Genomic DNA, 27,017 nt, shown 5'->3' with positions numbered 1-27,017 from the left:
CAGGTCCTACTATTCATTTTCTGGAATACATCCTATTGCTTTAAAAATGACAGTATGATTTGCTAAGTATTTGCACGAAAGCGAACTCCACAGTGCAAGAAGAACAGTTTAAAATTAACTGTTAAAAACCCAGAAACATCAAAATTTACAGAGCTGTCTGCTACAATTAAATTCACAATCTTTAGAGGTTTGTTCCTAAGAGTTGCAGGCAGCACTCCAGGTGGAGTCTCACCAGAGCAGGGTGGAAGGGCAGAATCCCCTCCCTTGACCTGCTGGGACACTGCTGCAGCTGCAGCCCTGGGCAGAACTGGCTTTCTGGGCTGCAAACACACATTATCAGGTCGTGTCCAGCCTCTCAACCACCAGCATCCCTAATTCCTTCTCAGCTGCTCTTGACCTGTTCACCCTCCAGCCTGTACAGATACCAGGGATTGCCTCAACTCAGGTGCAGCATCTTGTACTTGATCTTGTGGAACTTTGTGAGATTCCTAATGGCCCACGTTTCCAGCTTTGTCCAGGTCCCTCTGGATGGCATCCCATCCTTCATGAGTGTCAACTGAACCATTCAGCCTGGTGTCATCTGCAAATTTATTGTGGGTGCACTCAATCCCTCTATGTCATTAACCAAGACATTAGATAGCACTGGTCCCATTACTGACCCTGAGGAACACCACTGAAATTCATTGGGACACCAAGCCATTGACTACTATCCTTTGGATGTAACTGCCCACCCATCAAACCCACCCCTCTTGAATTTAGAGAGAACAATGTCATGGGGAACTGCTGAAGAGTTGGCAGGACTTGCCCTTGGTGGAGCCATGCTGGCTGTCCCAAATCACCTCCCTGTCCTCCACATGCCCTAGCACAGCTCCTAGGAGAATCTGTTCCATGATCTTTCCAGGCATAAACAGCAGCCAGGATGACAGGTTGGTAGTTTCCAGAGTCCTCCTTTCTACCCTTTTTAAAAATGGGTAAAAAGCTTCCCTCTTCCCAGTCACCTGGGACTGCATCTGACTGCCATGACTTTTAGAGTATCATGGAGAGTGGCAAACACTCTAATAGCAATATAACCCCTTTCTTCTATAAATACATCTCCAGAGACTGAGTTCTGAAATGCATTTTACAAAAGCATCAGCTACCAAAACACTACAACTTGTTCTTCTGTGAGTTGGGAGGGATTCCAAATCCATAAAAATCATAGCTATTTCCTAATCCCTAAATAATGAACAATCCATCATTTCTCATTAACAGTAACTCTCATAGGTCCCCATATATATATCTTCTAAAATGCAATTGTAGATTATTATCTGTGCCTAAAATCAAGCAGATACATGACTTAAAACTGCAGTGACCAACTAACCAAAGCTGACCATCTGAAACTGAGATGGAAATTATATGTGAAGAGCAGATGGCAGTCAAGGCAGTTGGATCTCCATTATAATGAAGATTCCATTATTCATCCTTCTTTCACATTCAGGGGAACACAGGTACAGCCAAGGCAAATAATGCCACTGCCAACTTAGGAAGGCAGTCTATTTCAACAGTCCATATTTAAAAAAGAACATTAAGTGAAGACTGAATCAGTTGCATTCATTGTGGTAAGTTTCTCAGGAAAAGGCTAATAAAAAGGTGCTTACAGAGGCTGTTTCCTAAACTAGACAAAATTCCTTATACTCCCACCCACTGGAGACTGAAATATAAGAATTTTCTTTTGCCAGTGTTAATGACAAAATGAAGGAGTTTTGGCATATCTCAACAACCTAATACCTACTGTTATGCAGACCTTCAAATCTACGGTTTCCAATAAGCACATTTCATCTCCAATAAGAAAATTCTCATGGCATATGCAGGAAATTCATCAGCGTTTAATTCCCAAAGATACTCACTCTAAAACCAAACACTTAAATCTATGCAGCAACCCTAAGCAACTAAGGCAAGTCAGCCAACATGAACACTGTCAGCACCTTTCTGAATATAGGATGAAGCAAGGGTTTGAAACAGCCAAGGAAATAAGGTTAATTGATAGCTTATCTCTTATTCTTCATGTGGAAGGACTAGTAAATACTGCCTGAGGCCAAACTGCAAGAGCATAAGAAAAAAAAAAAAAAAAACAAAAAACATTCACACAGCTTTTAGGTTTTTGATCATTAGTGAAGTGGTAACACAAGCAAGTGTAATATGTGAGCAGACTCATTGGCCTTTTTATTTAGATACCTCTTAAAAATATATATATTTCTACGTAATTAGGTGTTCTGCAATCAAATACTAAAAAAATACACAAAAATCCTACAAAAGCATAGTGGTGAACAAAATGGAGATAACTTCCAAAATACTTTTCTGAAATTTACATAGGATAATGAACAAAAATCATTTTCATCCATAGCCAATGTTTAGGAAATTGTTCCTACGTCAAATGGAGATGAGCAAATCTGTACAGATTTGCTTTAAAATATATACATGACTGCTCAGTTTAAGTATTAGAATTATTAACTCCTTGATTTTAGCACAGTAAATGACCACAAACTTTCAAGCACCATACAGAATTTCTCAAGCCATCAAATAAAACTCAGAGCAACTAAACTTTTGAGATAAATCAAAACCTCTCTTTTGCATAAAACATCTATCATTGGTTGTTTCAGGCCTTAAAAAAACCCAAGTGTCACAAAAGGATGCACAGCTTATCTTTTAGCTGTTCCACACATCACATGTATTTATTTAATTCATGCAACAACACACTGCATCTACCAATTTCTTTCAGTATAATTGAGCTGTTCACACAAGCAAAAACCACCTTTTCAGCAGTGCATGCCTTTGTAATCACTAGTTAAGTATTAAAATCTCTCTAGCAAACAAGATATAAAATGATCAGCAACATGTAACAGCATTCTTTTGAACAGAAACATTTCTACAATAGGGTGACAAGGAAGAATGGGAGCACTGGAGTTAATCACCTTTTACTACCCTTCATCTGGGTACCACTGCCACTATTGACTGCTGATAAGTTATCAGGTGGCAATAAATATGGGGGAGGCGGTAGGGAATGACTGCTTGAACTAAGTACATTCCTGAAGAACTAACAAGAATGTGAAGGTTTAACCAGTTGGCGGTTTCAGTCACACCAACTGTAGCAGTTAGTAGAAGAACCTCACAGCAGCAACAACTTTATGACAAACTGAAGTAGGTGCTCAGACATAGAAGTACATCCTGGAAAACTTCCACAGAAAATACAAGTAGGCAAGGCTATTAAGAACTAATTCACTACTCAGCAATTTGCGCCTTAGCGTATTTCCTCTTAACATTACACAAATAGTCACTTAATGTATCTGTAATGATTTTGCTCTATAGAAGTATTCTGTACAGCTCTTCACCTTTAAGTTATGTAGCATGTAGCATTATCAATAACGTTGTGTATTCAATTAATAATATTGTGTATTCAACTATATATATACACGTATGTGTGCGTATATATTTACATACATATATATGTTTGGCAATATGAGTATTCAGGGCCAAATAAAAATCACTTTGTTGCACATAATTAAAATCTGACACGGTCAAAAACAAACACATGACAACCCTGCTAGAAATATATTCAGCATTTGGAATCACACCATGTTTCAGGCTGGTAGTTTTGAAGTATTCTGGGAAGCAGATACTAACTCAAAGTATAAAAAACATCTCCATATGTGAGAAACTGTTATTTTAACAACTCTCTTCGCTGAACCCAGTATTTACATAGCAAGAGTTGATACAAACCCAAACTTCTGCAGAAAATAGTAAAAATTTACTGGAAGCTCTATTTAAATATGAACCCAGACTTCTACAGGGCTTATAAACTAAAATTCAGATAGAGAGAGTAGTTTTATACCTAATCAACAGTCAGTATAACTAAGAGTGAAAAACATAGAAGCCCAACATATGACTCCAGTGGTGCCGTGATAAACTGCTACATTACAAGTTAATCAGAATTATCAGACAACTGAAAATCTCCCAAAGATGGGGAAAGGAAGAGTAGTCAGAGTAAAGCCTCACATTGAAAAAGCGATATTTCCCTTTGCGGAAGATTTTTAACTTGAAGTTATATTAATATGAAATTATATTCTCTGTAAAAAAAGAATGTTTATTGCTTGGAAAGAAAAACAGTAATGAATTCCTAGAAATAGAATACATTTTTTTCTTTAGAACTGCCCCACAAAAATAGTGAAAATAAAGTTCAAAAATTGTAATAATGAGAAAGAATACAGTTATTCTACTTTATGTAAAATTAACTGCACTTGTGGGAGACAAATTGGAACATATAACTAATCTGTTATATCTGTTTTCATATAAATAGCAAAAGATTTTAAGAGAATAAACAGATTCTTTTTCTCCCCTCTTTGTAAACTCCAACAGGACTTCTGATTAAGATAATTCCTACAAAGAGTAAAGAAGGACTTAAATTGAATCAGAACACAAGAAGTAAACAAGTGCATATATTTCCTTTCTAGAAAAATAGAGTGGCAAATCTGTGTGTAATGGCTGACTGTTCAAAACAAGAACTTTAATGTGCAGTGGATCTGCCTGTACTCTGAAGGGATTACAAACAGCTACCAGGGTAAAGAACACCATGTGTTTCCCCATCCTAGTAACATGTCCAACAAAAGACTAGCAAGTGGAACACAAAAGGCTTTTAAGAGAATAAAGCAATTAATTCATAAGAGAAAATAACAAACTGAAGATTTACATAGAGGGAAAAATAGAGCAACTTGGATCTATATGGAATCTGGGCAGTAAACCTCAGCACACTAAAAAATAAAGGTGAACCATCCCTCTTAAACTGTATGTTCCACTGACTTGCACACAAGACTGGTGATTCCCCCAGCACATCAGAATTTTTGGTTCCCATTCAGACATTCAAGGACCTTAACAGTGTACAGTCCAGTAAGAAAAAACAAAACAAAATCAAACCCAAAATAACCAGCATAGGATGGAGAAAAATGGAGAAATTATATTAAGGTTTTCTATACCATTGAGTCCCTTCACATCAAATGTTTTTTAAAAATATGGTAGGCGTGCAATCCATCATTCTTCAGTGATAACAGCAAATAACAAAAGCATTCAAAGTGACAAAACAATGTTCTTATACTTTATTCTTTACATTTCTATGGCACTACTATTACTGCTTTGTCAGCTTGGAAATGTTCCACAGTAAGCAGCCTACAGCAGAAAAGCAGGTCTAAGAACTAATTAGAACTATACCTGAACGAGTCTCAAAGAAGAGAGTCTAACTTCTGGATTTCAGCAATGAAACAGTAAAGAAGTGAACATGCATCAGATACGACAGAAAAACTAATGGTTAATAAATAAAAAGAAGGAATGGAAGACACGTGAACAACACTAAGTTAAATTAGCATGATCTACAATTATCTAGGTATAAACACAAAACAGCCACTTGCATTTACTAGCAGAACAGAAAGTCACAGTAGGTTACAACATGTACACATGCCAAACCAAACAAAAAGAGCAGCTAACATCATCCTATTGCACACTTAGGACAATTAGCTAAAACTACATGCTAAGCATGCTAAAAAATACCTTCTAGAAGGTTACAGGAACAGGAGGCTTTTGAGTCACAGCCTACCATGCTGACACTTTGGCCAGAGAAGTTGGATTTGCTTACCTCCTGTAAAAGATCTGCTTGTTCGATGGCTTTAAGAACATTTTTCTTGGAAGTCTCCTGAACTTCCCCTCCTAAAAGGAACTCATCCAGAATGAAATAGGCTTTTTCAAAATTGAAGATGATATCAAGTTCACATACCTAAAAAGAACATCAAGCATTATTGCAAAGTGGGAGGATACTCTCACTTGAGATACATCCTCTCACAAAACTTAACCTGTTCACAGCTTCACCAAACTTTCCCAAAACAAGACATTAGCCTAAGGCTCTAACCTTGTAAGGACTGGGGTAACAATAAAAAATCACACCTTGGAGGAAAAGAAAAACCCATCATATTTTCTGCTTGAGTTAAAAACAGCTACAGCAACCTCTGAAAAAAGCTTTCACTGTTACAAAAAGGCTCTTCAAGAAGCAAGAGAACATTCCCTAGAAAAGTTCTCTTGTTGCCTGCAGTATGCAAAGGCAGCTCATCCAATCCTACAGAAAGATATGAAAACAAATATCTCATATTTCTTGTTCAGTCTGTGCATTTCATAGTCAGAAGGACTACGAAGGAAGGCAGAATGAGCAGTTTTTCTAGGACTGCTCATGTACATTACTACAGCTGTTTGTGTTTGTTGTCTGGGTAAGCAGATGTTTCTTTGGTCTTTCCTTACCATTCCTGCCACTTCACAACCAACTGCCTCCTTTGGAAGCAGATGTAAAAAGTGTTCACAAGAGAGCAGTGCTAGGGAGAAGAAAAGTTTCCTGCGGAGAGTAAGATTTTATCTGACCCCAACTGAGACTACTATGAAGTGAAGCAAATACAGGCAACTAAGATCAGATTAATAACAGTTCTTCTCCAAATCAATAACTTAATTTTGTATTTAATAGGGGCAACCATTACTTTAGTTTGGCCAAGCAAGCCACACAAAATGTATTAAATGCACCTTTTCAATTGCCAGTTGGTAATGTTCTTGTAAAAGTGCTGTGGACATAAAAAAAAATGACAAAATATAAAGAAACTAACTCACACTGCCAAAATACTTGTCAAGAAGTTCTACATAGCGATGAATTATTTCCAGAGTTATTAACTCATTGTCCTGATCTTCAATAGCACAGCAGAAATAGAGGCTTGCATATCTGTAACAACAAAATAATCCTGATGTTAGAGTATGAGCATAAGCAGAATGAATGCACTTGAGGAGTATCACATCCTCAGCAGTCCTTCATACTCCAGTTCAGCATATTGGCACTCCAAATCACAACCAAGTGCTACCAAAGAATGGCTGAAAGACCAGAAGACACACACATCTACAAGGGAAGTACATCTCTGAGTCAAGCATGACTTCACTCTTTGCCATCCTTTAGCTGACAGAACTAAAATAGCCAAAGAGGTGGTTGGAAAACTAAATAGATCTGATTTTGTGGTATCATGGAAGAGTTCTGAGATTAGATACTTTCTCTTCTCTCTATAATATCCATACACCAGTATATTAACTGATTCAATGTTAAACTTTCATCATGTAAGCTATACACAGGTATTAAAAACCATAGAAAATGCCTCAAGAAAGATAAAATGAATTAGCAATTAGAGTTTGGTCTTTATAGAGGATTTAGAAATTTCAAAAAACCCCAAAACCAAAACCAATGTCACCTACTCCAATTACTACTAAGTCAACAACTCAAACCCTACTAACTGTCCTGGCATCTGACTGATGAGAGGCCATCAAATAGTTTTGAGCAATCCACCTTCATCTTGGAAGACAGGGAAGTCGTAACTTCAAATATGATCAAGTTCTACTTTAACAAAAAGACCATCCAATTCTTCTGCTCTACCATACATTTGTTCAGGTTATGTTTAAAGAAATCTGATTAAAAAAAAAAAAAAAAAAAAAAAGCAGGAATGAAAGCTGAAAGTGCCACTTAGTCTTTTCTAACATGCCAAAAGCATATGCCTTTCAGGCACACATGGCACAAACCAGATTTCAAGTACCACCTGTTCTAACTGCTGATTTACATGAACGAGAAACAGCTTTTGTTTGCCTCTTTAGAGGGGACAACTGTCCGCATTTAGCACTCCCGAGTAGCCAGCCCTACTGAAAAAGAAGGCATTCAGATATGAATACCTTGTTTAAGGTGCATAGGTTCCCATAGAGAGAAATCCATGCATCTTTTAAACATTACGCATTTTATCAGCTGGGGCTTGACAGCCTTTTGGCTAGAAGTTCTGAAAAAAACCCGCTGTATTTTCAGCTATGTTGAAATTTGTCTCCCAGACATCTATCCAGTACCATTAATGATCTGAAAATGTCTCCCATTCTCCCTCTCTGCTCCAAATCAAATTGCTACAGCTTCAGCATGAAAGATTAATCAGAATAGGTTTTATACAAGGTTTTATACAAAATCTTTAAATTATACTATATATACTATCCTACCACAAAACATGATGGGCGAAGAGAGGAAGACACCTCCATTGAAGGACACCTTCATTCTCTCTTTCATCTCTTCACCACGGGGATTTATCAGAAGTCCTATCTGAGCACAGTTTTTTTGATTTTATATTATTCTGTTTATGCCTCACTAATTTTTCAAGGACATTTACAGTCATTGTAGTAGCTTGCAATATGCAATATGTATAAGGAACTTACACTATTTTTAAAAGTTTGGAAAGTAATATTATTAAGAAAAAACATGCTTTCAAATCTACTGAGGAACTTGTAAGTCAGGCTCCATGTTATCATATTTCATTGTAGCAAAAAAGAGCATCGACACATTATTTGACATTTACACTAATCACCAACACTCAGGCCAAATCCATCTAAACAAAGCCTTTCATCACCTTCAGATGAGCAGCACTGATTATGATGAAGTGCAGTTAAACTGTTTCCTTACAGTGCTTAAACACAAGCTGAATCCCATACCAGCAGATGTATCAAATCAAATTTTTCTCAAATATTTTTAGCTTATCAACGTGGGACAGTCCCTCTCTCCTCCCTTATTACTTAAGAGTCTCTCTTGATGCACAAACTATTTTATCGAAAAAGAAGGAGGAAGGGGAGAGAGGGAGACCAAATAAAATACTTTCTCAGCAAATGGTCTGCTCTCAGTGTCCTCATTTAGAAGAGACCATAACATACTTTCAAAAGACTGTATTTGGCAGCTAGTGAGTAGACTGCACATCCAAGCTCTGCCAATTGCAGTTCTGGAGAAATAAGACCAAGAAACAAAAACCACTCAGTGAGTATCAACATAAAATGAAGGCCTGGGTATCTACTATTATATGCAGGGAATATTCTGGTATTTATTTTTTAAGAAGAAACTATGACTAATGGATCACTACTCAACGAAAGAAAACAAATGCATATTTAATAAGCCTGAATGGCAAATGGCAGAAGAGTATGAACAAATCATATCAAAGGGCATGACCATACTACAAAAGAAAGTTTCAGATCCAGATTCTCAGAGGCATTATTTTATTTTTTTTTCCCTGCAGGAAGGTCTTCAGAAAAAAAGTGTTCTCTTATAATCCACAGCAGACACTGGGAAGTTTTGCCAACTGTAGAAGTTTACATGGACAGTATCCTCAAAGACAAGTAGATTACTCGGGCTCAAAAAGATTTCTGCTCTGCAGAAACAGCTTCTTCCTAATGAGCCTGACAGAAACCTTTCATATGCACCCAATGAAAAGTCAAACCCTGATAGAAAAGTACATAGCCAAAAGTAAATAAAGTGCAGTCTGTATGAAACATTCTGCCTTTTCTATTCCTATTGCAGTTCTGGTCTTTTTATCTCATTAAATATTATTAAAATAATCTTCAGACTCAATGCAGCTGCTTACCCTCATTTAGGAAAATATTTTATGATAAATACCCTCCACTTATCAGAAAGGGGACCAAAACTAGAGAGACCAAAAACTGTTTGGACAAAATCACCTGAAAATGTAATGCAGCATTAAAGAACAAAAAGGTAACACAGAGGGTATAAACACTCATGCAAATTCCTGCCTTCAGACAGATGGCTTCAAGATTTTTTGTTTGTTTGTTTTGTTTTTGATAGGAAACAAATCCATACATCTTCCCCTCAAGAACTGCAATAATTCAGCAGTGGGAAACCTCAAAACAGGCAGGCAGTGTTTCTGCAGAGTTCTCCTCTTCTGCTCTCCCAGGCAGGTTCAGTAACTCTGCTGAGCGATCAGGCCACTGTGGGCAGAGCACAACTTGCAAATCCTACAGCTCAGTGGTGTGCTCCTTCTAGATGAGAAAACACCTGCTTGAAGTCATCCCTGGAAGTTCCTCACCAGGTATGTCTGTCAGCATCTAAGTCACTTTGCATGTAGATCCCAACTGAGTCAGTTTAAAGCTTACCAAGTTTGGTAGGAACAGAAATAAACTCTAAATGACAAGGAGGAGGCAGACAAGTGCCTAATGAGCCCAAGAATCTGTGGTTTGCTGATAGCTGACCCAATGAAAATTGGGACCCCTAATAAGCTGTGCTTTACAAAAGTTTTTTTTCTTGTCCACAACTTGACACATTTCTTTAATAAAACATGAACTTCTGAAGCTCCAGGACAGTCTACTAAAGTGAAGCACTTTGCCAATTTCTTATTTCAGCAAGGCTATAGCCCCCAGCAGTTTTAAAATGAAACAAGAATTTGATACTGCTAATTCTCTAAGAAAAAGCCGTTTCTCCTTCATACTGAGGTTCTCCCAGTGCCACACAAACCAGAACCCTGTAAAAAGAAAACCTGATCTAATTAAAATTACCAAGCCCAAGTATCTAATTCACTATAATCATTGCACTCTGTCAGTTTTACAAAGCTACCTAATCAACACCACAGTAATACTTTTAAAAGGTACAACTGGCTGCTGAGTTACACCTAAGGAAAAAGAGGGATCGTGCCAAGCTGGGCACATCCCACTGGCCATATGGCTGTACCTTCAGCTCACAATACTTTAGGGCACAATACCTGCACAATGGGGTCTTTCATTGCTTCTTTCAGTGGAGGGAGGGTAGAAATAAAGTTTTAAAACTTATTCTGTTGTAAGTTTTTAGCATAACCTTTGATTATGGTTATGTTGTGCAAAAGTAAAAGACAACTGCCACATCAAGAACAGCAAAAGCTATGGTAGCTTAATAATATCATATTCCAAACACAGTTCCAAACTGACACATAAAAGCAAAGCCACAATCCTTAATCAAGTAACTAATCAACAATAACTAAGTCCCATGAATGCAGTTAACCAAATGCTAACAAAGTAAAATTTATATAAAATAGCTTTTTCTCAAAGTTCTGATTTTGACTGCAATATACTACACAATAAAAACAACTCATATTGCCAGAAGCTAAAATTGTGAACAGAAGTCTTCAAAGAAAAGACAAATCACATCTTAAGTTCCTTCTTTAGCAAAATTAGAAATCTTAACATTTAACACATTTTTTTCTGCCACAGGGGAAAAGCTGCATGAACTTCTACCCTATATTCTCCAAAACCACCGTGTTACTTTTCAAATGACAAAATAAGAAGAGCAAACACATTGGTTGTGTTTGTTAAATTTCTAATCAGCTGTCTGCAGATGACTCCTCCTCTATTTTCATAAAGTGTAATTGTTGTTGGCTTGCCATATTTAATTTTTTATTCTCCCAGCAAGTCACTTCAAATCTCTATGTTTCTTGAAGTTAGAAGCTCACATCCTCTTTTTAATCTTCTGGTGTCTATCAGCCCGAAAAACTATCTTCCAAACCAGCTACAGAATACATATAAGCCAATTCACACACCATGACAAAACCTGGGCACCTTTCTGTCTGTTTTGTAGTGCGGAAGGAAAGAAATTTAAGGCAATGACTGAGCCTATGTTGCAACCATTATAAATGTATGATGCATGTATGAAACCAGAGGGAAATAAAAGCTATGTCACACTTCCATTTTAGATGAATTTTAAGATCAATTCCCTTGAAGATTCAGAAAACATCCTACAACGATGAAATGCTATGGCACTAAGGAGGCTACTCAAAATAGTCCAAGAGTTAATAAATGTTCACTATCATAAGGAAGCTAAAGCTACTGTCTCATCAACTTCTGCATTTGAGTTCATTTTGTTCCTGCAAAAAGGTATGATGAGACCCTTGAATATACTTCTGATACTGCCAATCATTCTTTGAGCTGCAATATCTAGGTTCAATTCTCCTACATGTGAATAATTAACACACTCTAAAAACAAAAACAGTACTTAAATTCCAATAATTTAAGACTCAAAATAGCAATAAGCACATACTTTTATAACTTATATTGAAAAACATTTGCACCAGCAGGTTCAGATCCTTCGCAGCAATAGATCAGACAAGAACAAATCTTAGCAGAGATCCTCCAGAGATGCTCAAGAGGAACTGGGAGCACCTTTTGCAATTTCACAAAGCCAAAGTTCCTTCTGGTGTGTTTCTCTTTTAGCCATCACCTTTTCATCTACAAAAAGTCACTCTTTACAAAGAAATCATACTAGTTGGTACTTTAATTATGGTGCAATAATGGGAACAAGTCCCACAAACCTAAGAGCTGTTAGTGTTACCAGATACAGACATTTAAATTATCGCCTCTTTTACCTAGTCCTTCTGGTGATGTTTCAGTCAAAAAGAAAGTTGAGACGTTCATTAGCTTGGTACAAGCTCATCTTTAGCAGTTTCATAGGCTCTCTGTGCCAGACTGGTCTGCAGACAGTGAAATAAGCTACTGCAGTCAGCTGTGCACACCAGCAGTCCAGCAGACTGCAGTATTTAGACCATTTTTAGCCAGACATAGACATCTCCCAGCAAATTTCTTCATTCTCCTCGACCACAGGACCCATAACACACCACTGAGACACCAGAACACCACAACGTTGAGAAACTCAAACAGTCCTACCCAAATTTCCACCAGCTCCCTGGACACAAAAGGACATGGCAAGTAGCTGTTAACAGCAACAAACAGGGAGGGGAAGCAGCTGCATGGAACCACCCCCAGAACAGCTATGGTTGTTCAAGGCTGGGTAAGGAAGGAAACAGATGGGCCTGCTAATGCCTCATTTTTCTGATTTAGTCCCACGAATGCCCAGCTGAAAAGGCACTTGCAGGCATTAATACACAAGGAAGCACAGCAAGTGTTTGAGCAAGCTAGTCTACATACATGTTCAAGGAGTTTTGTGAGGAAATCAAGAGGCAGAAGAAACTCTGTATGCTATCAGCACAGCCTCACGCACTGCTCCTCCTCTTTCCTCTTCATGGTGAAGAACTATATGCATTAGGCAGACCACCAATACTCACATGCACGTCTGTACACAAACCAATATATATATATGAGATCAGCACATCTAAACATATTTGATACTACCCTTTTGTTATCCTGAAAGAGAGTTACAAACTCCTCCTTTCTGGTCCAGTCCTTTCTGTCCAATCTACTGGGAATTCAACAATATTTACGATGGAGCACAAACTATCTACCACTGCCACAAGAAAACAGGAATGCATAAACCTCCTCAGATTTACAACTAACTAGGGAAGAGAGATAACTCAAGGCTTTGTAGCACCACCTTTAGCTGGAAGAGATGTAGCCTACCACATCAGGAGGATTACTATTATTTCTGGAGAAGAATTATGATCACACCACTACACTGTCATACATTCTAAAGATCAATACAAAGCTAAAATATGCCTGCCAAATACTCCTAGAAAGGTTAGGGAACAACTGAAAAATGAAATTATTGCAAAGAAAATTACACAGTACCTCCACCAAAAGAAAGCTAGCCATGATTTTTTTCAATTATGAAAAATCTATTTTTGTACTTACAGGGGATAAACAACAACAACAACAACTAAAAACCCCACCCAAATACTTTGAAAAGTTATTTCCTTATTTCTATGAGCCTTTAAAAGCAAGTTACATTTTCAGATGATTTATGAAGCCACTGCTTGAGATAAACATTTAGAAAATTGTTATCACTTATTAAATCTGCAATGTGTACAAATATGAAGCACATATGCACTGTGTGAACCTAAACCGAGTACCAAGAAGAACTGCCCCTCCTTATAGAAGGAAAGCTCATTTCTTCAGTACATTTCTAAATGCATGAGTGATTTTCCACACATGAATGACTCCCGCTTGGTTATCAAATTAGATTCAAGGGAAAAGTCAGTCTTCTCTGTAACCAAGAGAGGGAAGAAAAAAAGAAAAACCAACAAAACAAAAACAACCTTCATTATTTTCTTGCTACTTAATACACAGTTTGTAATGTATGGCAATTACGAGGTTAGTGAGATAGAACCACCTTTTGTAGACAATCTTCAGGTCTCTCCATTCCAGGAAGCTGCACATTTTCGGTTTGCGGGCTAATACTGTTTGAACAAGTTCCCTTGTGATTTTCTTCTTTTCTTTGTCAGATAATGGGACATACCACTTCTGGAGTCTCAGTTTCCCCTGGCGACTAAAAAGCAACATAAACTGCATCTGTTGGATTGGAAGGAGGGGAGAAAAGAAAAGCATTAATCTCAGTGTCCGAGTTTCGGAAAGATCTCTCTGAGAAAAACCAAACAGGAAGCAAGACGGACATTCAAAACCCTAATTACATTATGTATTTCTATAGCACTGGCAGATGTTACACAAGATTCGGTAGTAGCAATGATACAAAGGATTTTGCTGAACAAGGTCAGTCAAGCCGAAGGCAGGAGACAGCGCACACAAGTTTCAGAAAGGGGTGTCAGAACCATCGGCTGACGAGTGAACAGACCCCAATTTCAGACCAGCCACGGCCAGCTCCAGCACGGTTTCATTTGAATTTTCTAACCAAAATTACAGAAAAACAGCACGGCAGACTCTTCCAATACCCAACCTCATTTCCAATTCACCGGATCAGAGCCTTACAGGAGCAATTTGCACTTAAAATCTTTCTGAAAAGCCTCCGAATACTTTAAAAGACATCAAACCTCCCAGCGGAGAGTCCTATGGCACAGAAAAGCCCAGTCTTTTCCCACGTTACACAAAAGGAGAGATTAAGTGCTTTCCCTGCGGTCCTATGTTCCAGGTCTCGCTTCCTCTACAGGAGTGATGTTGCAATTATATTTTAAGAGGAACTTGCCGGGCTGTGTTTTCCAGCAGCTGCAACATTAAATGAAATGGCTTGGGCTTATTTCTTTCGCCTATTTGCTCGAAGTTGTATGGGGCTGGGGAAGTTTCCCCGGCAATATGACAAACATGAAATACGATGCGAAAGCCCAGCCTGGTCCCGAGTGACAAGCACGAGCAGCGCCAGCCGCGACGAGTGGCGGCCGCGCCCGCAGCGGCGCCAGGCGGGGGTAGAGCCCCGCAGCCCCCGCAGCCTCACAACATCCCGCCTCGCCTCCCCGCCGGCCCCAGCACCGCCCCGGCTCCCCCCTCCGAGCCCGGCTCCGAGCGGCTGTGCTCACCGTGCCCGGGGGATAGCGGAGCTGAGGCGGAGGAGAAGGAGGAACCTCTGCCCAGACCGGCACTCCCGGTCCTGCCGCCGCGGCCGCCGAGCGGGACTGAGGGAAGGGTCGGGAGGGGACGGGAGATGCCGCCGCCGCGAGCGCGCGCGCGCCTCAACGGCCGCCCCCCTCGGGCAGGTCAGGGGCGGGGCCAGGACCGCGGGGGGCGGGGCCTGGATGGAGGGGGCGGGGCCCGAGCGCCTCCGGACAAAACTTTATCAGCTGCCGCGGAGGGAGGACCGGCGCGAGCCCGGCCATTGCCCAATCGGAGAGCTCAGCGCGCGGGCTGGAGGGAGGAGCGACACCGTTCTGGACCAATGAGAGGCAGGGAAAAAGGGCAAGGCGGAGCTGGTGGTGGCGGCAGGAGGGGCTGGAGCAAGGAGGGGCGAGGCGGAGTTTAGATGCCCTAATCCGCGTGGCCCGAATTGCGATAGGGCAATGGCTGGCGCGGCAACAGCCAATCAGACGGCTCGGTGCAGATAGCGGTCCGTGAGCAGCCAATGGGCTGGCGCGGCACGCAGCCGGGGAAATGACATCAGTCAATCAGGCGCCCGGAGACTGAGGCTCCTCCCCCGGCTCCTCCAGCCCCAGCGGGGGGGAGGGGGGGGGTGGTAAGGGAGGGGCGGCCGAGCTGCGCATGCGCCGCGCGGTGTTTGCTTCCAGCACGTGCGCGCCCGGGGGGCGGGGAGGGAGGGGGGGCGGAGGCTGAGGGGGCGCGCGCCAGGCGGGGTTGGCGGAGCTTCATGTGGGGGGATTGTCCTTCTGAGGGGACCGGGACTGTGAGGGGATTGTCCTTCTGAGGGGATCGGGAGTGTGAGGGGATTGTCCTTATGACGGGATCGGGACTGTGAGGGGATTGTCCTTCTGGGAGTGTGAGGGGATTGTCCTTCTGAGGGGACCGACCCTGTGAGGGGATTGTCCTTCTGAGGGGACCGACCCTGTGAGGGGATTGTCCTTCTGGGAGTGTGAGGGGATTGTCCTTCTGAGGGGACCGGGACTGTGAGGGGATTCTTTGTGCTTCGGACCGACCCTGTGAAGGAATTGTTCTTCTGAGGGGACTGACCCTGTGACGGGATTGTCCCTGCAGGGGGAAGTTTTTCCCCTAAAGTCACCTTGATTGCCAGCTGCAATTAGATTGGCAGGACCAGCCGCCGACATGGGCTTAGCGGTGTTGTGTTTCATTAATACTTGGTTTTAAAATTATCATTTATGTGTATATACAGACGCTCTGCGTACTGAAACAGCTCAGTTGGGGGGGGTTGTTGGTTGGCTGTTTTTGGTGTTGTGGATTGGTTTGGTGTCAAAATTCTAATGGGCTGAAAACATATTGGTTGAAAGAAACAGAGCGATGTCTCTGCAAGCTGAACTCGGAGCACCTTACTGTAAAAATAAAAAAAAAAAATTCCAAGCACGTAAAGCTCTCGGTATCGTGACCGCGCAGCAGCACCCCCCGGCACGGAATGAACAGCAAAGCTGCCCTGAGCGGGCTGATCCGATAAGGGTGTGACAGTGACCGACAGGACCCGGGAAAGGGTCGCGCTCCCAAAGCCGCTCCCCGTCAGGAGCGGCTCACTGCGCCTCGGGATGTGTCACGCTTTTATTACTTTCTATTATTGACACTTTAAATAAGCGCTCATTCTTCTGGCAACAAAACGGCTATGGCAGCAGAAACCGGGGCTGGAAATGCTTTTGTGTAAAAATGTGCACGGTCTGAAAGAAAAGCCAATTTTCTGGCGTTTCAAGGAATGCTATAGTCAATTGTACTTGAGGAAAACTGCAGATATATTCCTGATTTTATAGAAGAGGTTATAATTTTAAGAGTGAAGTGGCATGAGGACAAGGAGGCATATGTGAAAGCAAGCTGAATGGATCAGGCAATTGAAGTATTAGAGGTCATGTAGAAAATGAGAGCTGCTGCTGTAGGGGCTTGTTCCTGTCACATTTAATGTTCGTTGAGCAGCTGTCCCGTTCCCATGTTAACCTGCCTTTCATCAAGCACAGGAACAGTTGTGCGTGGATCTGTTATCTCACAGAGTCTGCCCTTACACTGGGTGTTACTTCGTCCTCAGCAGTTGCCAGGCTTTGCATTTCTGCTTGTTTTCTGTGAGGTTTTTCCATGGACTAAAAAGCCCTGGTTTTCAGAAAACTTCCATAAACAATCTCTCTCCTAATCAGTACTTTGCTCATCTTTGAATTCAGCATCATGCATTTGATGATTCTCTGAGTGCATGTACACTTCAGGGGCTTTGAGACCTTCTAAAACATAATTTAAGCCAACAGCCAACTTTTATTTCTCTTCATCTGTGCAACTTCAGTTTATTAGCATCGTTATGGTAACGGGAGCTCCAAAATTAATTTCTGAAGAAGTTACACCAGACCTGTGTTATGATTTGTCACTTCCCAGCTCAGTGAAATATTTCTGCATATGGGTCAAACCACCCATTTTGCAAACACATAGTCGATTGAAATCAAACTACCCAGATGGTTCAAGAAATGTCTGTGTTTTGGTGGCTTAAGGTCTTGAAGCTTCAGCTTCAGGTTCTTTTTTTTTTTCTTTTTTCATTTCTGTATTTCTTTTTTCTTTTTTTTTTTTCTTTGCCAGATTTTACTGCTCATTTACAGTGTATAATTTCATACAGTGATACAAGGGCAATTGTTCCACTACTTTTCTCCCTTCTCTCTTTTATTTGTCTGGATTTCTTCAGACTGTAACCTAAAGTCTCTTCCTTACATCTCCTGGGCGGAATCACTCTGCTATGTGCAGTTTCAGGTGATAAGGCATGCGAGACCAGCTCTACATGGTGGAAGCACTGGTGGAAACTCTAGCCAGGTCCAACTTGGCAGAAGCTTTCTGTCTTCCACAGCCTGTCCTGCCTCCTCATCCCTATTTCAGACAGAGGATGCAATGTTCTCAAGCCTGCCGGGATCGCCACTCATACGATCATTCCTTAACACATTGCTCTCAAAATGACCCTGCTTATTTTAAGCAGTTTAAGGGATGATTCCATGTCAGTTTCAGATCACCTAAGCACCAACTTCTCCCACCCTCTCCTTCCATTCCCACTTCTGTGTTCCCATCTCTTTTCCTACGCTAGCACTTGGCTGCAGCTCCTGTTGCCAGCCAGGTTTGGCTGTGCAGGTGACTGAGGGAGTTGGCTTCAGGACTGAGCACCCGTCGGAGGACAGTGGCACAGGTAATGTTGTCCCTTCTGTTTGTGCTGTTTCTTTCAGGATCTTCAGAAGAATTGCTGTTCCCTTTTTTTATTTCAGTGTTACAATTTGCACTAATTGTCCCTCTTAATACCAACTCCATCATTTGTTCCTGTATGAAATTATTCTGTCACTTACCCACTGAATTAGCAATGTACTGAACTAGCTCTAATTATCAAATTGATAAAGATAGATATGATGCTTGCAACAATAATATGCTTTTGAGTATTCCACAAACCCATGACAGTGCAAATGTCAATGCAGTCTAATTTTAGACATGACACAGTGAGTCTTCTGTTCATTAGCTTTTGTTCATTGTCTTATATCCAGCTTGATGATAATCCCCTGATTTATTTTGGATGGATTTTTTTTTTTAGCTGCTATAGTTGTAGAATCCTTTGTGTAGCTGTAGAATCTTTTATATTCCATTTTAGATGTAAGGCAAGTCTTTGGGAAATATGTTCATTGACCATAAGACATTTGAGGTCCTCAGCCCAGAGTTTGCTTTGTAAGTTATTTCCAGCATGACTTGAGACACAGAAGAGAACTATCGGGAGCTGGGGAGAAAAGCAGGAAGGAAGCTTCCATCAAACAAGATTAAAATTGCTTGGGTTTGACTGGTATGGTTTATGTCAATTTTGTTGAGTTTGTTTGTTTGCTTTTAGTTAATTAGACAATGGTTGTTTTGTCTGGAATAGTGGGTCTTATACAAAAATTTATAACACCAACCTCCTGGCATTTGGCACTTCATGCATGTTGTTATTGCCAAATCTGAAACTCATAAAATAATTTTGTTGTGTTTTCACTCTCAGCCAAAACAATGGGTAACATGAACTTTGTAACATAAACTATTCATTAATTCCAATGGAAAAGTTGCTTACTAAGTTTTAACAGTTTTTTTTTTTCTTTACACAGTATTTAGTAAAGAAAGGGTTTGCTCCTGCCTCCTTTTCAGCCATCTCAGCACCTTACAGAGGAGAGCAACATACTTTAAGAGTACATGCTGTCTTTTTGCAGTCCTCTACTGAAGTAGGACATGGATGTGTAAGACTCATTTTACTGTTAATTTATCTTCTAGATGCTCAATATCAGGCTACATTTTCATTGACTGAATAACTGTGGAGTCGTTATGAAGGCAATAAGAACTGAGTTACTACCCTTGGAAGTGATTACTGCTGGATTTTTTGCCTCTTAAGCCTCCAAACAGGATGTTACGTTACTGTCTGCAATTCCCTTCCCTGATGTGCTGTCTGAGCATTGGCCAAGCTATCAGAGTCCCATTATGATTCACGCAGAACACTAATCCCACTGGAACCAATGGAAGCAGAAATGAGACCACAAATGACAGTTTTCATTGCTATGCTCCTTTTTTTTTTTTAACACGGAGCAATCCCTCTTGATGAAATACTATTATGTGCAATCTAATAGCCTAATTGCTAGGTGCTATTCAATCATCAGATCATGGCTGATATGCTTACTCCTCTGCCTTTTCTTTGTAGGAGTTACAGGTTTGCCTGTCTTCTTCCTTTAAACACAGTTGGTTTTCAACAGACACATATGGCTCTCAGGAACACAGATGTCAGGTCACATGTGTGATAGGCACAGCTCCAAAATGATCATCATGGAGGTTTATCCCTGAAGCTGAATTTTCAGAGCTGAAGGAATAGTTTGATGCTGAAGTGTGCAGCCTGTTTATGAGAATTACAGTCTAAACCATGCCTTACACGTGTCCTTTGCTTTGGAAAATAAAAACATGCTTTTGAAAGTATCTGGATATGTAGAAATGAGGCAAGGGAGTGTGGTAGATGCCAGTCAGTGAGGGCTTCCTCTTAGCTACTGTATTTGTTAGCCTCAACCTGGTGCAAGACACAGGAGCCATTTGAATAGGACACACACGAACCAGCTGACAGCATTGGCTGTGTTGGGCTAGTAAGCAGATTTCTCTCTTACTTAGGTCATGTTCTTATCTTTTGCTTGTCCATGTTTATATTGGAGTAGTGCTCAGAGGCCCCAGAAGTGAAGAAAATAACTCCACTGCAGACATTATATGAAGAAGTTGTTATGACTGCTAATGCTTCTTCCAGCTCCACTGCTACAAACTGCCATAGTGCAGCAAAGAACTGAACAGTTTCTGAAGGAAGTGGGTGAGGAAACCTGAATTTTTAGCCTCACAAGAAAGTGGCTGGGAGGAATGGAGAGAGGAAAGGAGAGGAGGCTGGGATTTCTGAGACTGCATCAATACTTTAAAGAGTTGTTCAATACCACATCTCACATATATCTTGCTCATCCTTTGGCAATCCTAAGAAAGCAGTTGCTGCCACTGCTGTTTCTGAAGTGGCTGATGATGCAGGTTAATGTGCTTGCTGTATCCTTCCCCTCATATGAAGGAGTATCTGGACAGGCTTGTGCAGAACTACTCAATATTTCCTAGGATAAAGAATTTTTTTAATATACTGGGGCATGAGTTTGGATAGGACACCTGGGAAGTCAGACACATTCAGAGGAAGACACTGCAACAGGTTTTCTCCTACACAGTTTGGTCATCCCAAATCCACTGAAGTCCTCATTTAGGGTATCTGTGTCCACTTCTGTCCTTGCTTTGAGACAGGCCCAACTGGTGATTTGTAAGGCCTCTTGATCTGTGTGTGGAGACTGATCTAACATACCTTAGGAGGTACTGCCTTTTGCACCAAGGGGATAATCCAGTTTCAAACTTCTGACTTTCCCAAACTGGCACATTGCTTTGTGTAGCCAGGAGATATGAACTTCCACAGCAAATGTCTTAGTTTTTAGCACATAGAAGCTTTTCATGAAAACTTGGAAACTGCTCTGACTCTGAGATGGCAACCTGAAACCAGAATTTTTCATGTTATAGTCAAACTCATAAATCTCCCAAACTTCCACACTGATTCTACAGTATTACACTAAGCTTTCATTTAAAATCATTCTGGAAGACTCAGTATAACTTCCTCTGTTGTTTTAAAGAAAATATACTGCATGTTCTGGCACACATAAAGGGATCACACAATCTGTAAGGTCTTCATTTACTGCCATTTTCCTCTTCGGCTGAAGTGTTTTAAAATGATGAAACTGAGACAGTCAAGGCCTGTAATCCATTTACTATCTAGTTTTAAAGGCTCAAGAAGAATTTAAATGATGAGTAAATATCGTGCTGGCTGTGTCCACTTGTGACAATTTTATCCATGTGAGTTCTCATTCAAGCTGCCTAAACTAGCTTTATTGCCGTGGCTTGGTGAAGCCAATCTTTGCAGTGCAACCCTCAGCCTTCCACAAAGCTGCAGAACAGCAATGATAGCAAACATTTCTGCCAGGGAGATATGTGCATCATTTACCTGGGAACTCAAGGTTTTGACAGATTTTGAAGAACTAGAGTGCATAGGGAATGAGTGTGATAAAGCTCAGCGTAGTGTCTCATGGAATGGGAATGTGATTTTATAAACAAAATCTCTGTAAACCATTGACTGTTTTCTTTTTATGCTTTCATATCCACATACTGGGAAATACCAAAATGTGTGTGTTTAATTGGTCTGGCCAAGATCATGTGTGTGATCACACAGAGAGTAAGGATGCTGTCTGTTATTCCTCATTGTGCCTCTGGGTTTCTTGGTTGGCAAGTGAACTGATTTTGAACTTGATTTTTATATTCTCTAGGAGGGAGTGGTGTTTGGGATACTTTGCCTCACTATATTGTTTCACTCTTCACAAATCAATGAATTTCATGAATGTGTGTTGCCTTTGTGTATTTTTTGTCCCTGGACTTGTTCTTTGTCTTGTTTGATACCTTATCTTTAGGTCAGTTTGTTCTTCCTCCCTGTCCACATAACCTTTTAACACATCCAGCTGCTTCTTATGGTACTTTCACACACAGACAGAGACACTTCCACTCTCACTCTGTTAATGCCAATCTTAATATTTTTTTCAAATCACTGTAAAAGAAACAAGTAGCTTCTCCTACCTCCCTGAACACTTTGTTCAAGTGCAAGCCTCACTTTTTATTTAATCAGGATTTATTTAATGCAGCAGGATATCAAATACACATAGAAGACTGCTCCAGTAAGAAGGGACCCCATTTACTCTCTGACTTTAGGATTCTGTGCTATTCCAGAGGGTCATTAGTGGAACAGAGCCAAAAGGATATTCAATTATTTGCTCAAGTCTGAAAGGCCAGTGTTTCACAAGTACAGAGTATGCTATTAACAAGGATGAATCCTTTGGCAATGTATCCTTTCTACTGCAAAATACTTGCTGTGTGGAACCCAAGACCCTTATTACAAATTCATGAATGATTTTAATGCATCCTGGCAGCTTTCAGAAGCATTGCAATCATGTGGAAGTAAGAAAAGAAATAAAAAGATCACTGGTTTGTGCAAAATAATACAGCTATGCTCATATTTGATCTAGTTTTCTAGTGGAAAAGGAATAAGAGCATTTAAAAAAAAAATAAAGGACATTTCTACTACATTACATCTCGCCAGTCGATTTAGAAGTCTTGTTCACATAAGAGATAACTCAATATAGATCATCGATAAAAGAGAAAAGATGTCTAAAATGAGCACAGTCCTTTGCGTGTTGAAGGGGTTGTAAAATCATGTTGTAACCTTAACTACCCCTTGCCAGAAAGTAATATTCTAACAGGAAAATCTAGCTTTCAAGAAGCCCTTTTATTTCTTCATGATATTTTAAACACTTTCCCCAAATTGTGGCTTTTGCTTAGAGCACTCCTAGCTTGGAGGCAGTTTTTGTTGCAGAGACAAAGGTGTCAGAAAGGAAAGTGGATCTGAGAGGGAGCAGCATTTTTTTCCTTGGGGTAGTCTGGTGCAAAATGATAGTGACAGTCAACAAGTAACATTTATTGTGGTTGATGCTTGAAGAAGTATCCAATAGCTTATTTCTAGTACAGTTTTCATAATAATATTTTTTCCATTACACATCTGTTATGGAAACGAAAGAGATACTATGTGATCACAAGCCGTAAGAGGAAGCATTGAATAAGATGCATTGAAATGCGAAATGTTGTGTAAAACCCAGTTGACCCTGACAAAAAGCCAAACCCAAAGATTCAGACTTTCAAAATTCTATTTCTTATTTCTAAAGAGCCAAACACAGCTGAGATTTGGACAGAGCTTCTAAATGCTTCAAAATCTCTTCCTTCTGTAAGGACATCAAGTTTGTCCCACTTGCTCAGATTTGCAGAATAAATTGATGTAAAGAAATGAAGAATTCAAAGTTTAACAGTTTGCCTTGACACTGATAAATAATATCAATAATAATCATCATCATCTTCAGAATTACGCATCTTCCCTCTCCATTCAGTCATGAGTAATTTGCATGGAGGAGTATCAAAGAACAGTGTAGTGAAATCACCCCCAGGTAGCTAAACAGTCTGAGAAAATCAGGCCTGTACATAAACCACAGGTAAATTTAAAGTTTCCTCAGACAAGAGACCCTGCCTGAAACAGAGCAACAAGTCAGGAAATATTTAGGCTGGTTTGTATTTATTTACGAATGTTTGTAGCAGATGGTTGCCAACATTTCATCAGTGTGGCTGTTTAAGCAACTTAAAAGCTGTAACAAACAGCCCAATTTATGTAGCAGCTCGCCTGCTTCAGCCCACTCTCACTTGCGTTACCCAGAATGGCTCCCATTACAATTCATCACAGCTAAGTAGCTGAAAAAGCAAATAGTGCAAAACCAGGAAAGCAGCATGGTTGTCCAAAGCTACAGATGAGTGGTTTCCCCATCACAGATGCCTGCTTTGAGAGATATGTCTGTGCACAACAGTTTTCAGATTTCTCACTCTCCTATGTACACAGTGTATGTGGGTTACTATGGCTTGTAGAGACTACAGATGCAGACACTACCTTAGGTGCTAGTTAGATGTAATTTACCTCACCACTTTCTTTTTAAGAGAGCACATTTAACAGATGAACTAAGCTGGTCTGCTCTTTCCCCACATTACCCTCATTTTCATACAACAGCCAAGGTGGCTTGGATGAGGTGATGGCTGACAGGTGAAGGTGGCTACTCAAATGAGTGTCTATTGTATATATTGGTTAAAAAATACTGTCCAAAGAAAAGAGATGGAAATGAGGGTCTCAGCTTAATTTTCCCCAGAGAAGGTCTTGCTAAGAATATTGCATTTAGAATTGTCATATAGAATATACAGTTTTGTATACCTCCTAATGAAACAGAGAGCTGGGTTGCTCTCTCTTAGATAACTTATTTCTTCACAATCAAGAATAAATATTATCTCTTCATAGGCAGCTGGATGAAACTACTTGTGATGCCAGTGTAGATGGAAGAAAACATCAGTTTTATCACCATGAAAAGGATGGACAGTATAAGTAAACAGTGATTTTAAAAATGGAAACAGGAATGCTTTCTTTGTAAACATTTATTGTGAGGCTGACCTTCCTGTTGGTTTTCTAGAAAGTGGTAAGGAAAAGGGTAGTCGCTGGTTAAGGAGCATGTCACTGCAGATGGCTCAGAGTAGAATGCACCACCATCATTTCACTGTCAGAGTTGGCCTCAGGGGCTGCCTGGTGTCAGAAACCCCTGCTCAGCAGGAGCTCAAAGTGTGTGTGCACATCAGTGTCTGAGAGAGTGTTACTGAATGTACACTCATTTGTTCCTTCCTGGGAAAATTCTATCTACAGTGACAATGTGCAACATCACACAAGCCAAGTGGAGTCTGAACTGGAAATTGTTGTAGTTTATGCTGATTTAATTGATTAGGTTGAAATTACTAAGATGCTGAGAACAAAAGGGTTTTTTTCCTTTCCTATCTTTCATTTATGTGTGTGCTCAAAACAACTTTCATGAGAAATCTCCTAAATTAGGAGTGACGTACTTTAAAAGATTCTTTCTGTGTGACTTGGCATGTTCCACAGCAAGTTTCATTTAAGACCAAGGTGTGCATGTTTAGATCTGATGCTTTCCCACTGTACACTTTGCTGAGATTCCCCTCAGAGCTAAGGAGCTCTGAGCTTACACACTAGCCCAACGTGAGAACATTTCCATGTCACACTGTGACTGATGCTCCCATTGACTCGTTATTGCTGTACCCATTGGTGTGTACTGGAGCATTGAGCCAGTAGCTCTCTGTGTGCCAGGACCTGCCATTGTGCCACCCATGGGAGCCCTGGCATGCCTGGGAATGACAGGGCTGTGGGTCAGGGACACAGGATTACTGACACTGGCTTGCCTGAACCCTCACTGCAGATCCACCCAGTCCTAGAAACAGACAGGCACTACGTTAGTTTTGGGTCTTAAAGCAGCTCCAGACTGAAACTGCCAGACTGAGGAGGGGATGATGGATGTGTGCAGGCTTATAACTGGCTGGGAGCCCTGAATAAATCTCCAGTGTAGATATCAGCGCTTTGGAGACTTTGGCAGCATCTCCACTTACCTTCTACTGAGTGCTGAATCATCCTGCTCAGCTGGGATGAGCAGCACCTGGCCAGGAGAGGGATGCCAGGATGCCACTGTGCTGAGGGGCTGTGCCTGGCTGGGGCTCAGAGTGAGCTTTGAGGTTCAGGGTGAATTTTGGGGTTTGGAACAATCTTGGTTCCTGGATGGGAGCACAGACACTCTCCCACCCATGCACGGCTGATGCCTCCAAAACCAGCAGGAGAGCCAGACATGCAGGGTCCATATCAGAAAAAGGCAGATTCACCAGACACCAGGCAGGCAGACTTATGTGATTCCCCTTTTCTCCCATTGCTGCAGAGTGGAGCCAGTGCCTTGCCATCTCTTGGGAAGCAGAAGCTGTGGGCCTTGCTGCCGGTGGATGCAGCCTGTGCTGTTATAGACTTGTTTTAGAAGTTCTTGGTAATAACATATTTAAAATACATCAGATTACATTTTCATTAGTGTTACCACTTCTGGAGAGAGAGGAATGCTGAGTGGTGATCATTATTATTGCTTTAACAGATTGTGTCTGTGCATGGCTGCCACCTGCCACTCTCAGTTCTGTGCTGTAAAGAGAGCCCTGGATTTAAATCCTAGTGGTGACCTTGTTATCGGTTCCATGTTTTCAAAGCCCACAGATACCTGGACCCAAATGATGAAATTTAGAAATAAATACAAAATAAGTTTGCCTTATGGTTTGGCTTCTGTGTCGTTATAATCCATACAGGCAATTTTTCTTTTTTCTTTACACAGTAGGCTGAGATTTTAGTTACAGGAAGAAGGGAAAGAAGGGGAGAAGAGGGGAGGAAAGGATAGAAGAAATGAAGCAAAGGATGGAAGAAAGGAAAGAAGATGAAAAAAGAAGAGAGAAAGGGAAGAATAGCAAGCAAGAAAAAGAAGAAAAGAAAAATTATTTCTATAAAACAATGCCAGGAACTGTACCTTTTAGAAAAGTAACTGACAAAATAATTTTCTCATAAAACCAGAGACAATAGTTCTGTCAGAACATGGCTCCCTGAACAAATATGAAAGGCAAAGTAAATGAATGAATGTTATCTAGCAAATTACGGACATTAACAGGGTTGTAGAGCCACCCCATTCTCTCCTCATTAATTCAATGGCTTGCATTAGTGAACTTGAGATTTCTTGTCCCCTCAGTACTCACGGTTCCTGAAACTCACAGCAGTCTAGGTAATGGGTCATTTTGGTGTTAAATTTTATTTTATTTTATTTTATTTTATTTTATTTTATTTTATTTTATGAAATTAA

The 27,017-nt window shown here is 40.6% G+C and overlaps 1 protein-coding gene across 4 annotated transcripts in view; it reads right to left on the bottom strand.

Annotated features, from left to right (window-relative positions):
• AP1S2 (adaptor related protein complex 1 subunit sigma 2) overlaps positions 1-15,175 on the bottom strand; it is a 30,868-nt gene extending 15,693 nt beyond the window's left edge. For all 4 annotated transcript variants that reach the window (XM_083884959.1, XM_083884958.1, XM_083884960.1 and 1 more), the window contains exons 1-4: positions 15,069-15,175; positions 13,934-14,112; positions 6,670-6,778; positions 5,660-5,797 (exon numbers count right to left, since the gene is read on the bottom strand). In XM_083884959.1, coding sequence (XP_083741085.1) covers positions 5,660-5,797; positions 6,670-6,778; positions 13,934-14,112 — 426 coding nt within the window. In that variant the 5' untranslated portion in view covers positions 15,069-15,175. The remainder of the gene's footprint in view (positions 1-5,659; positions 5,798-6,669; positions 6,779-13,933; positions 14,113-15,068) is intronic.
• Positions 15,176-27,017: the final 11,842 nt, after the last annotated feature.

This window comes from Zosterops lateralis (genome assembly GCF_965231275.1).
Source record: "Zosterops lateralis genome assembly, chromosome: 2".
Taxonomy (NCBI): domain Eukaryota; kingdom Metazoa; phylum Chordata; class Aves; order Passeriformes; family Zosteropidae; genus Zosterops; species Zosterops lateralis.
The sequence above is the reverse complement of the archived record's forward strand: the minus strand, read 5'-3'. Positions and strand labels throughout refer to the sequence as shown.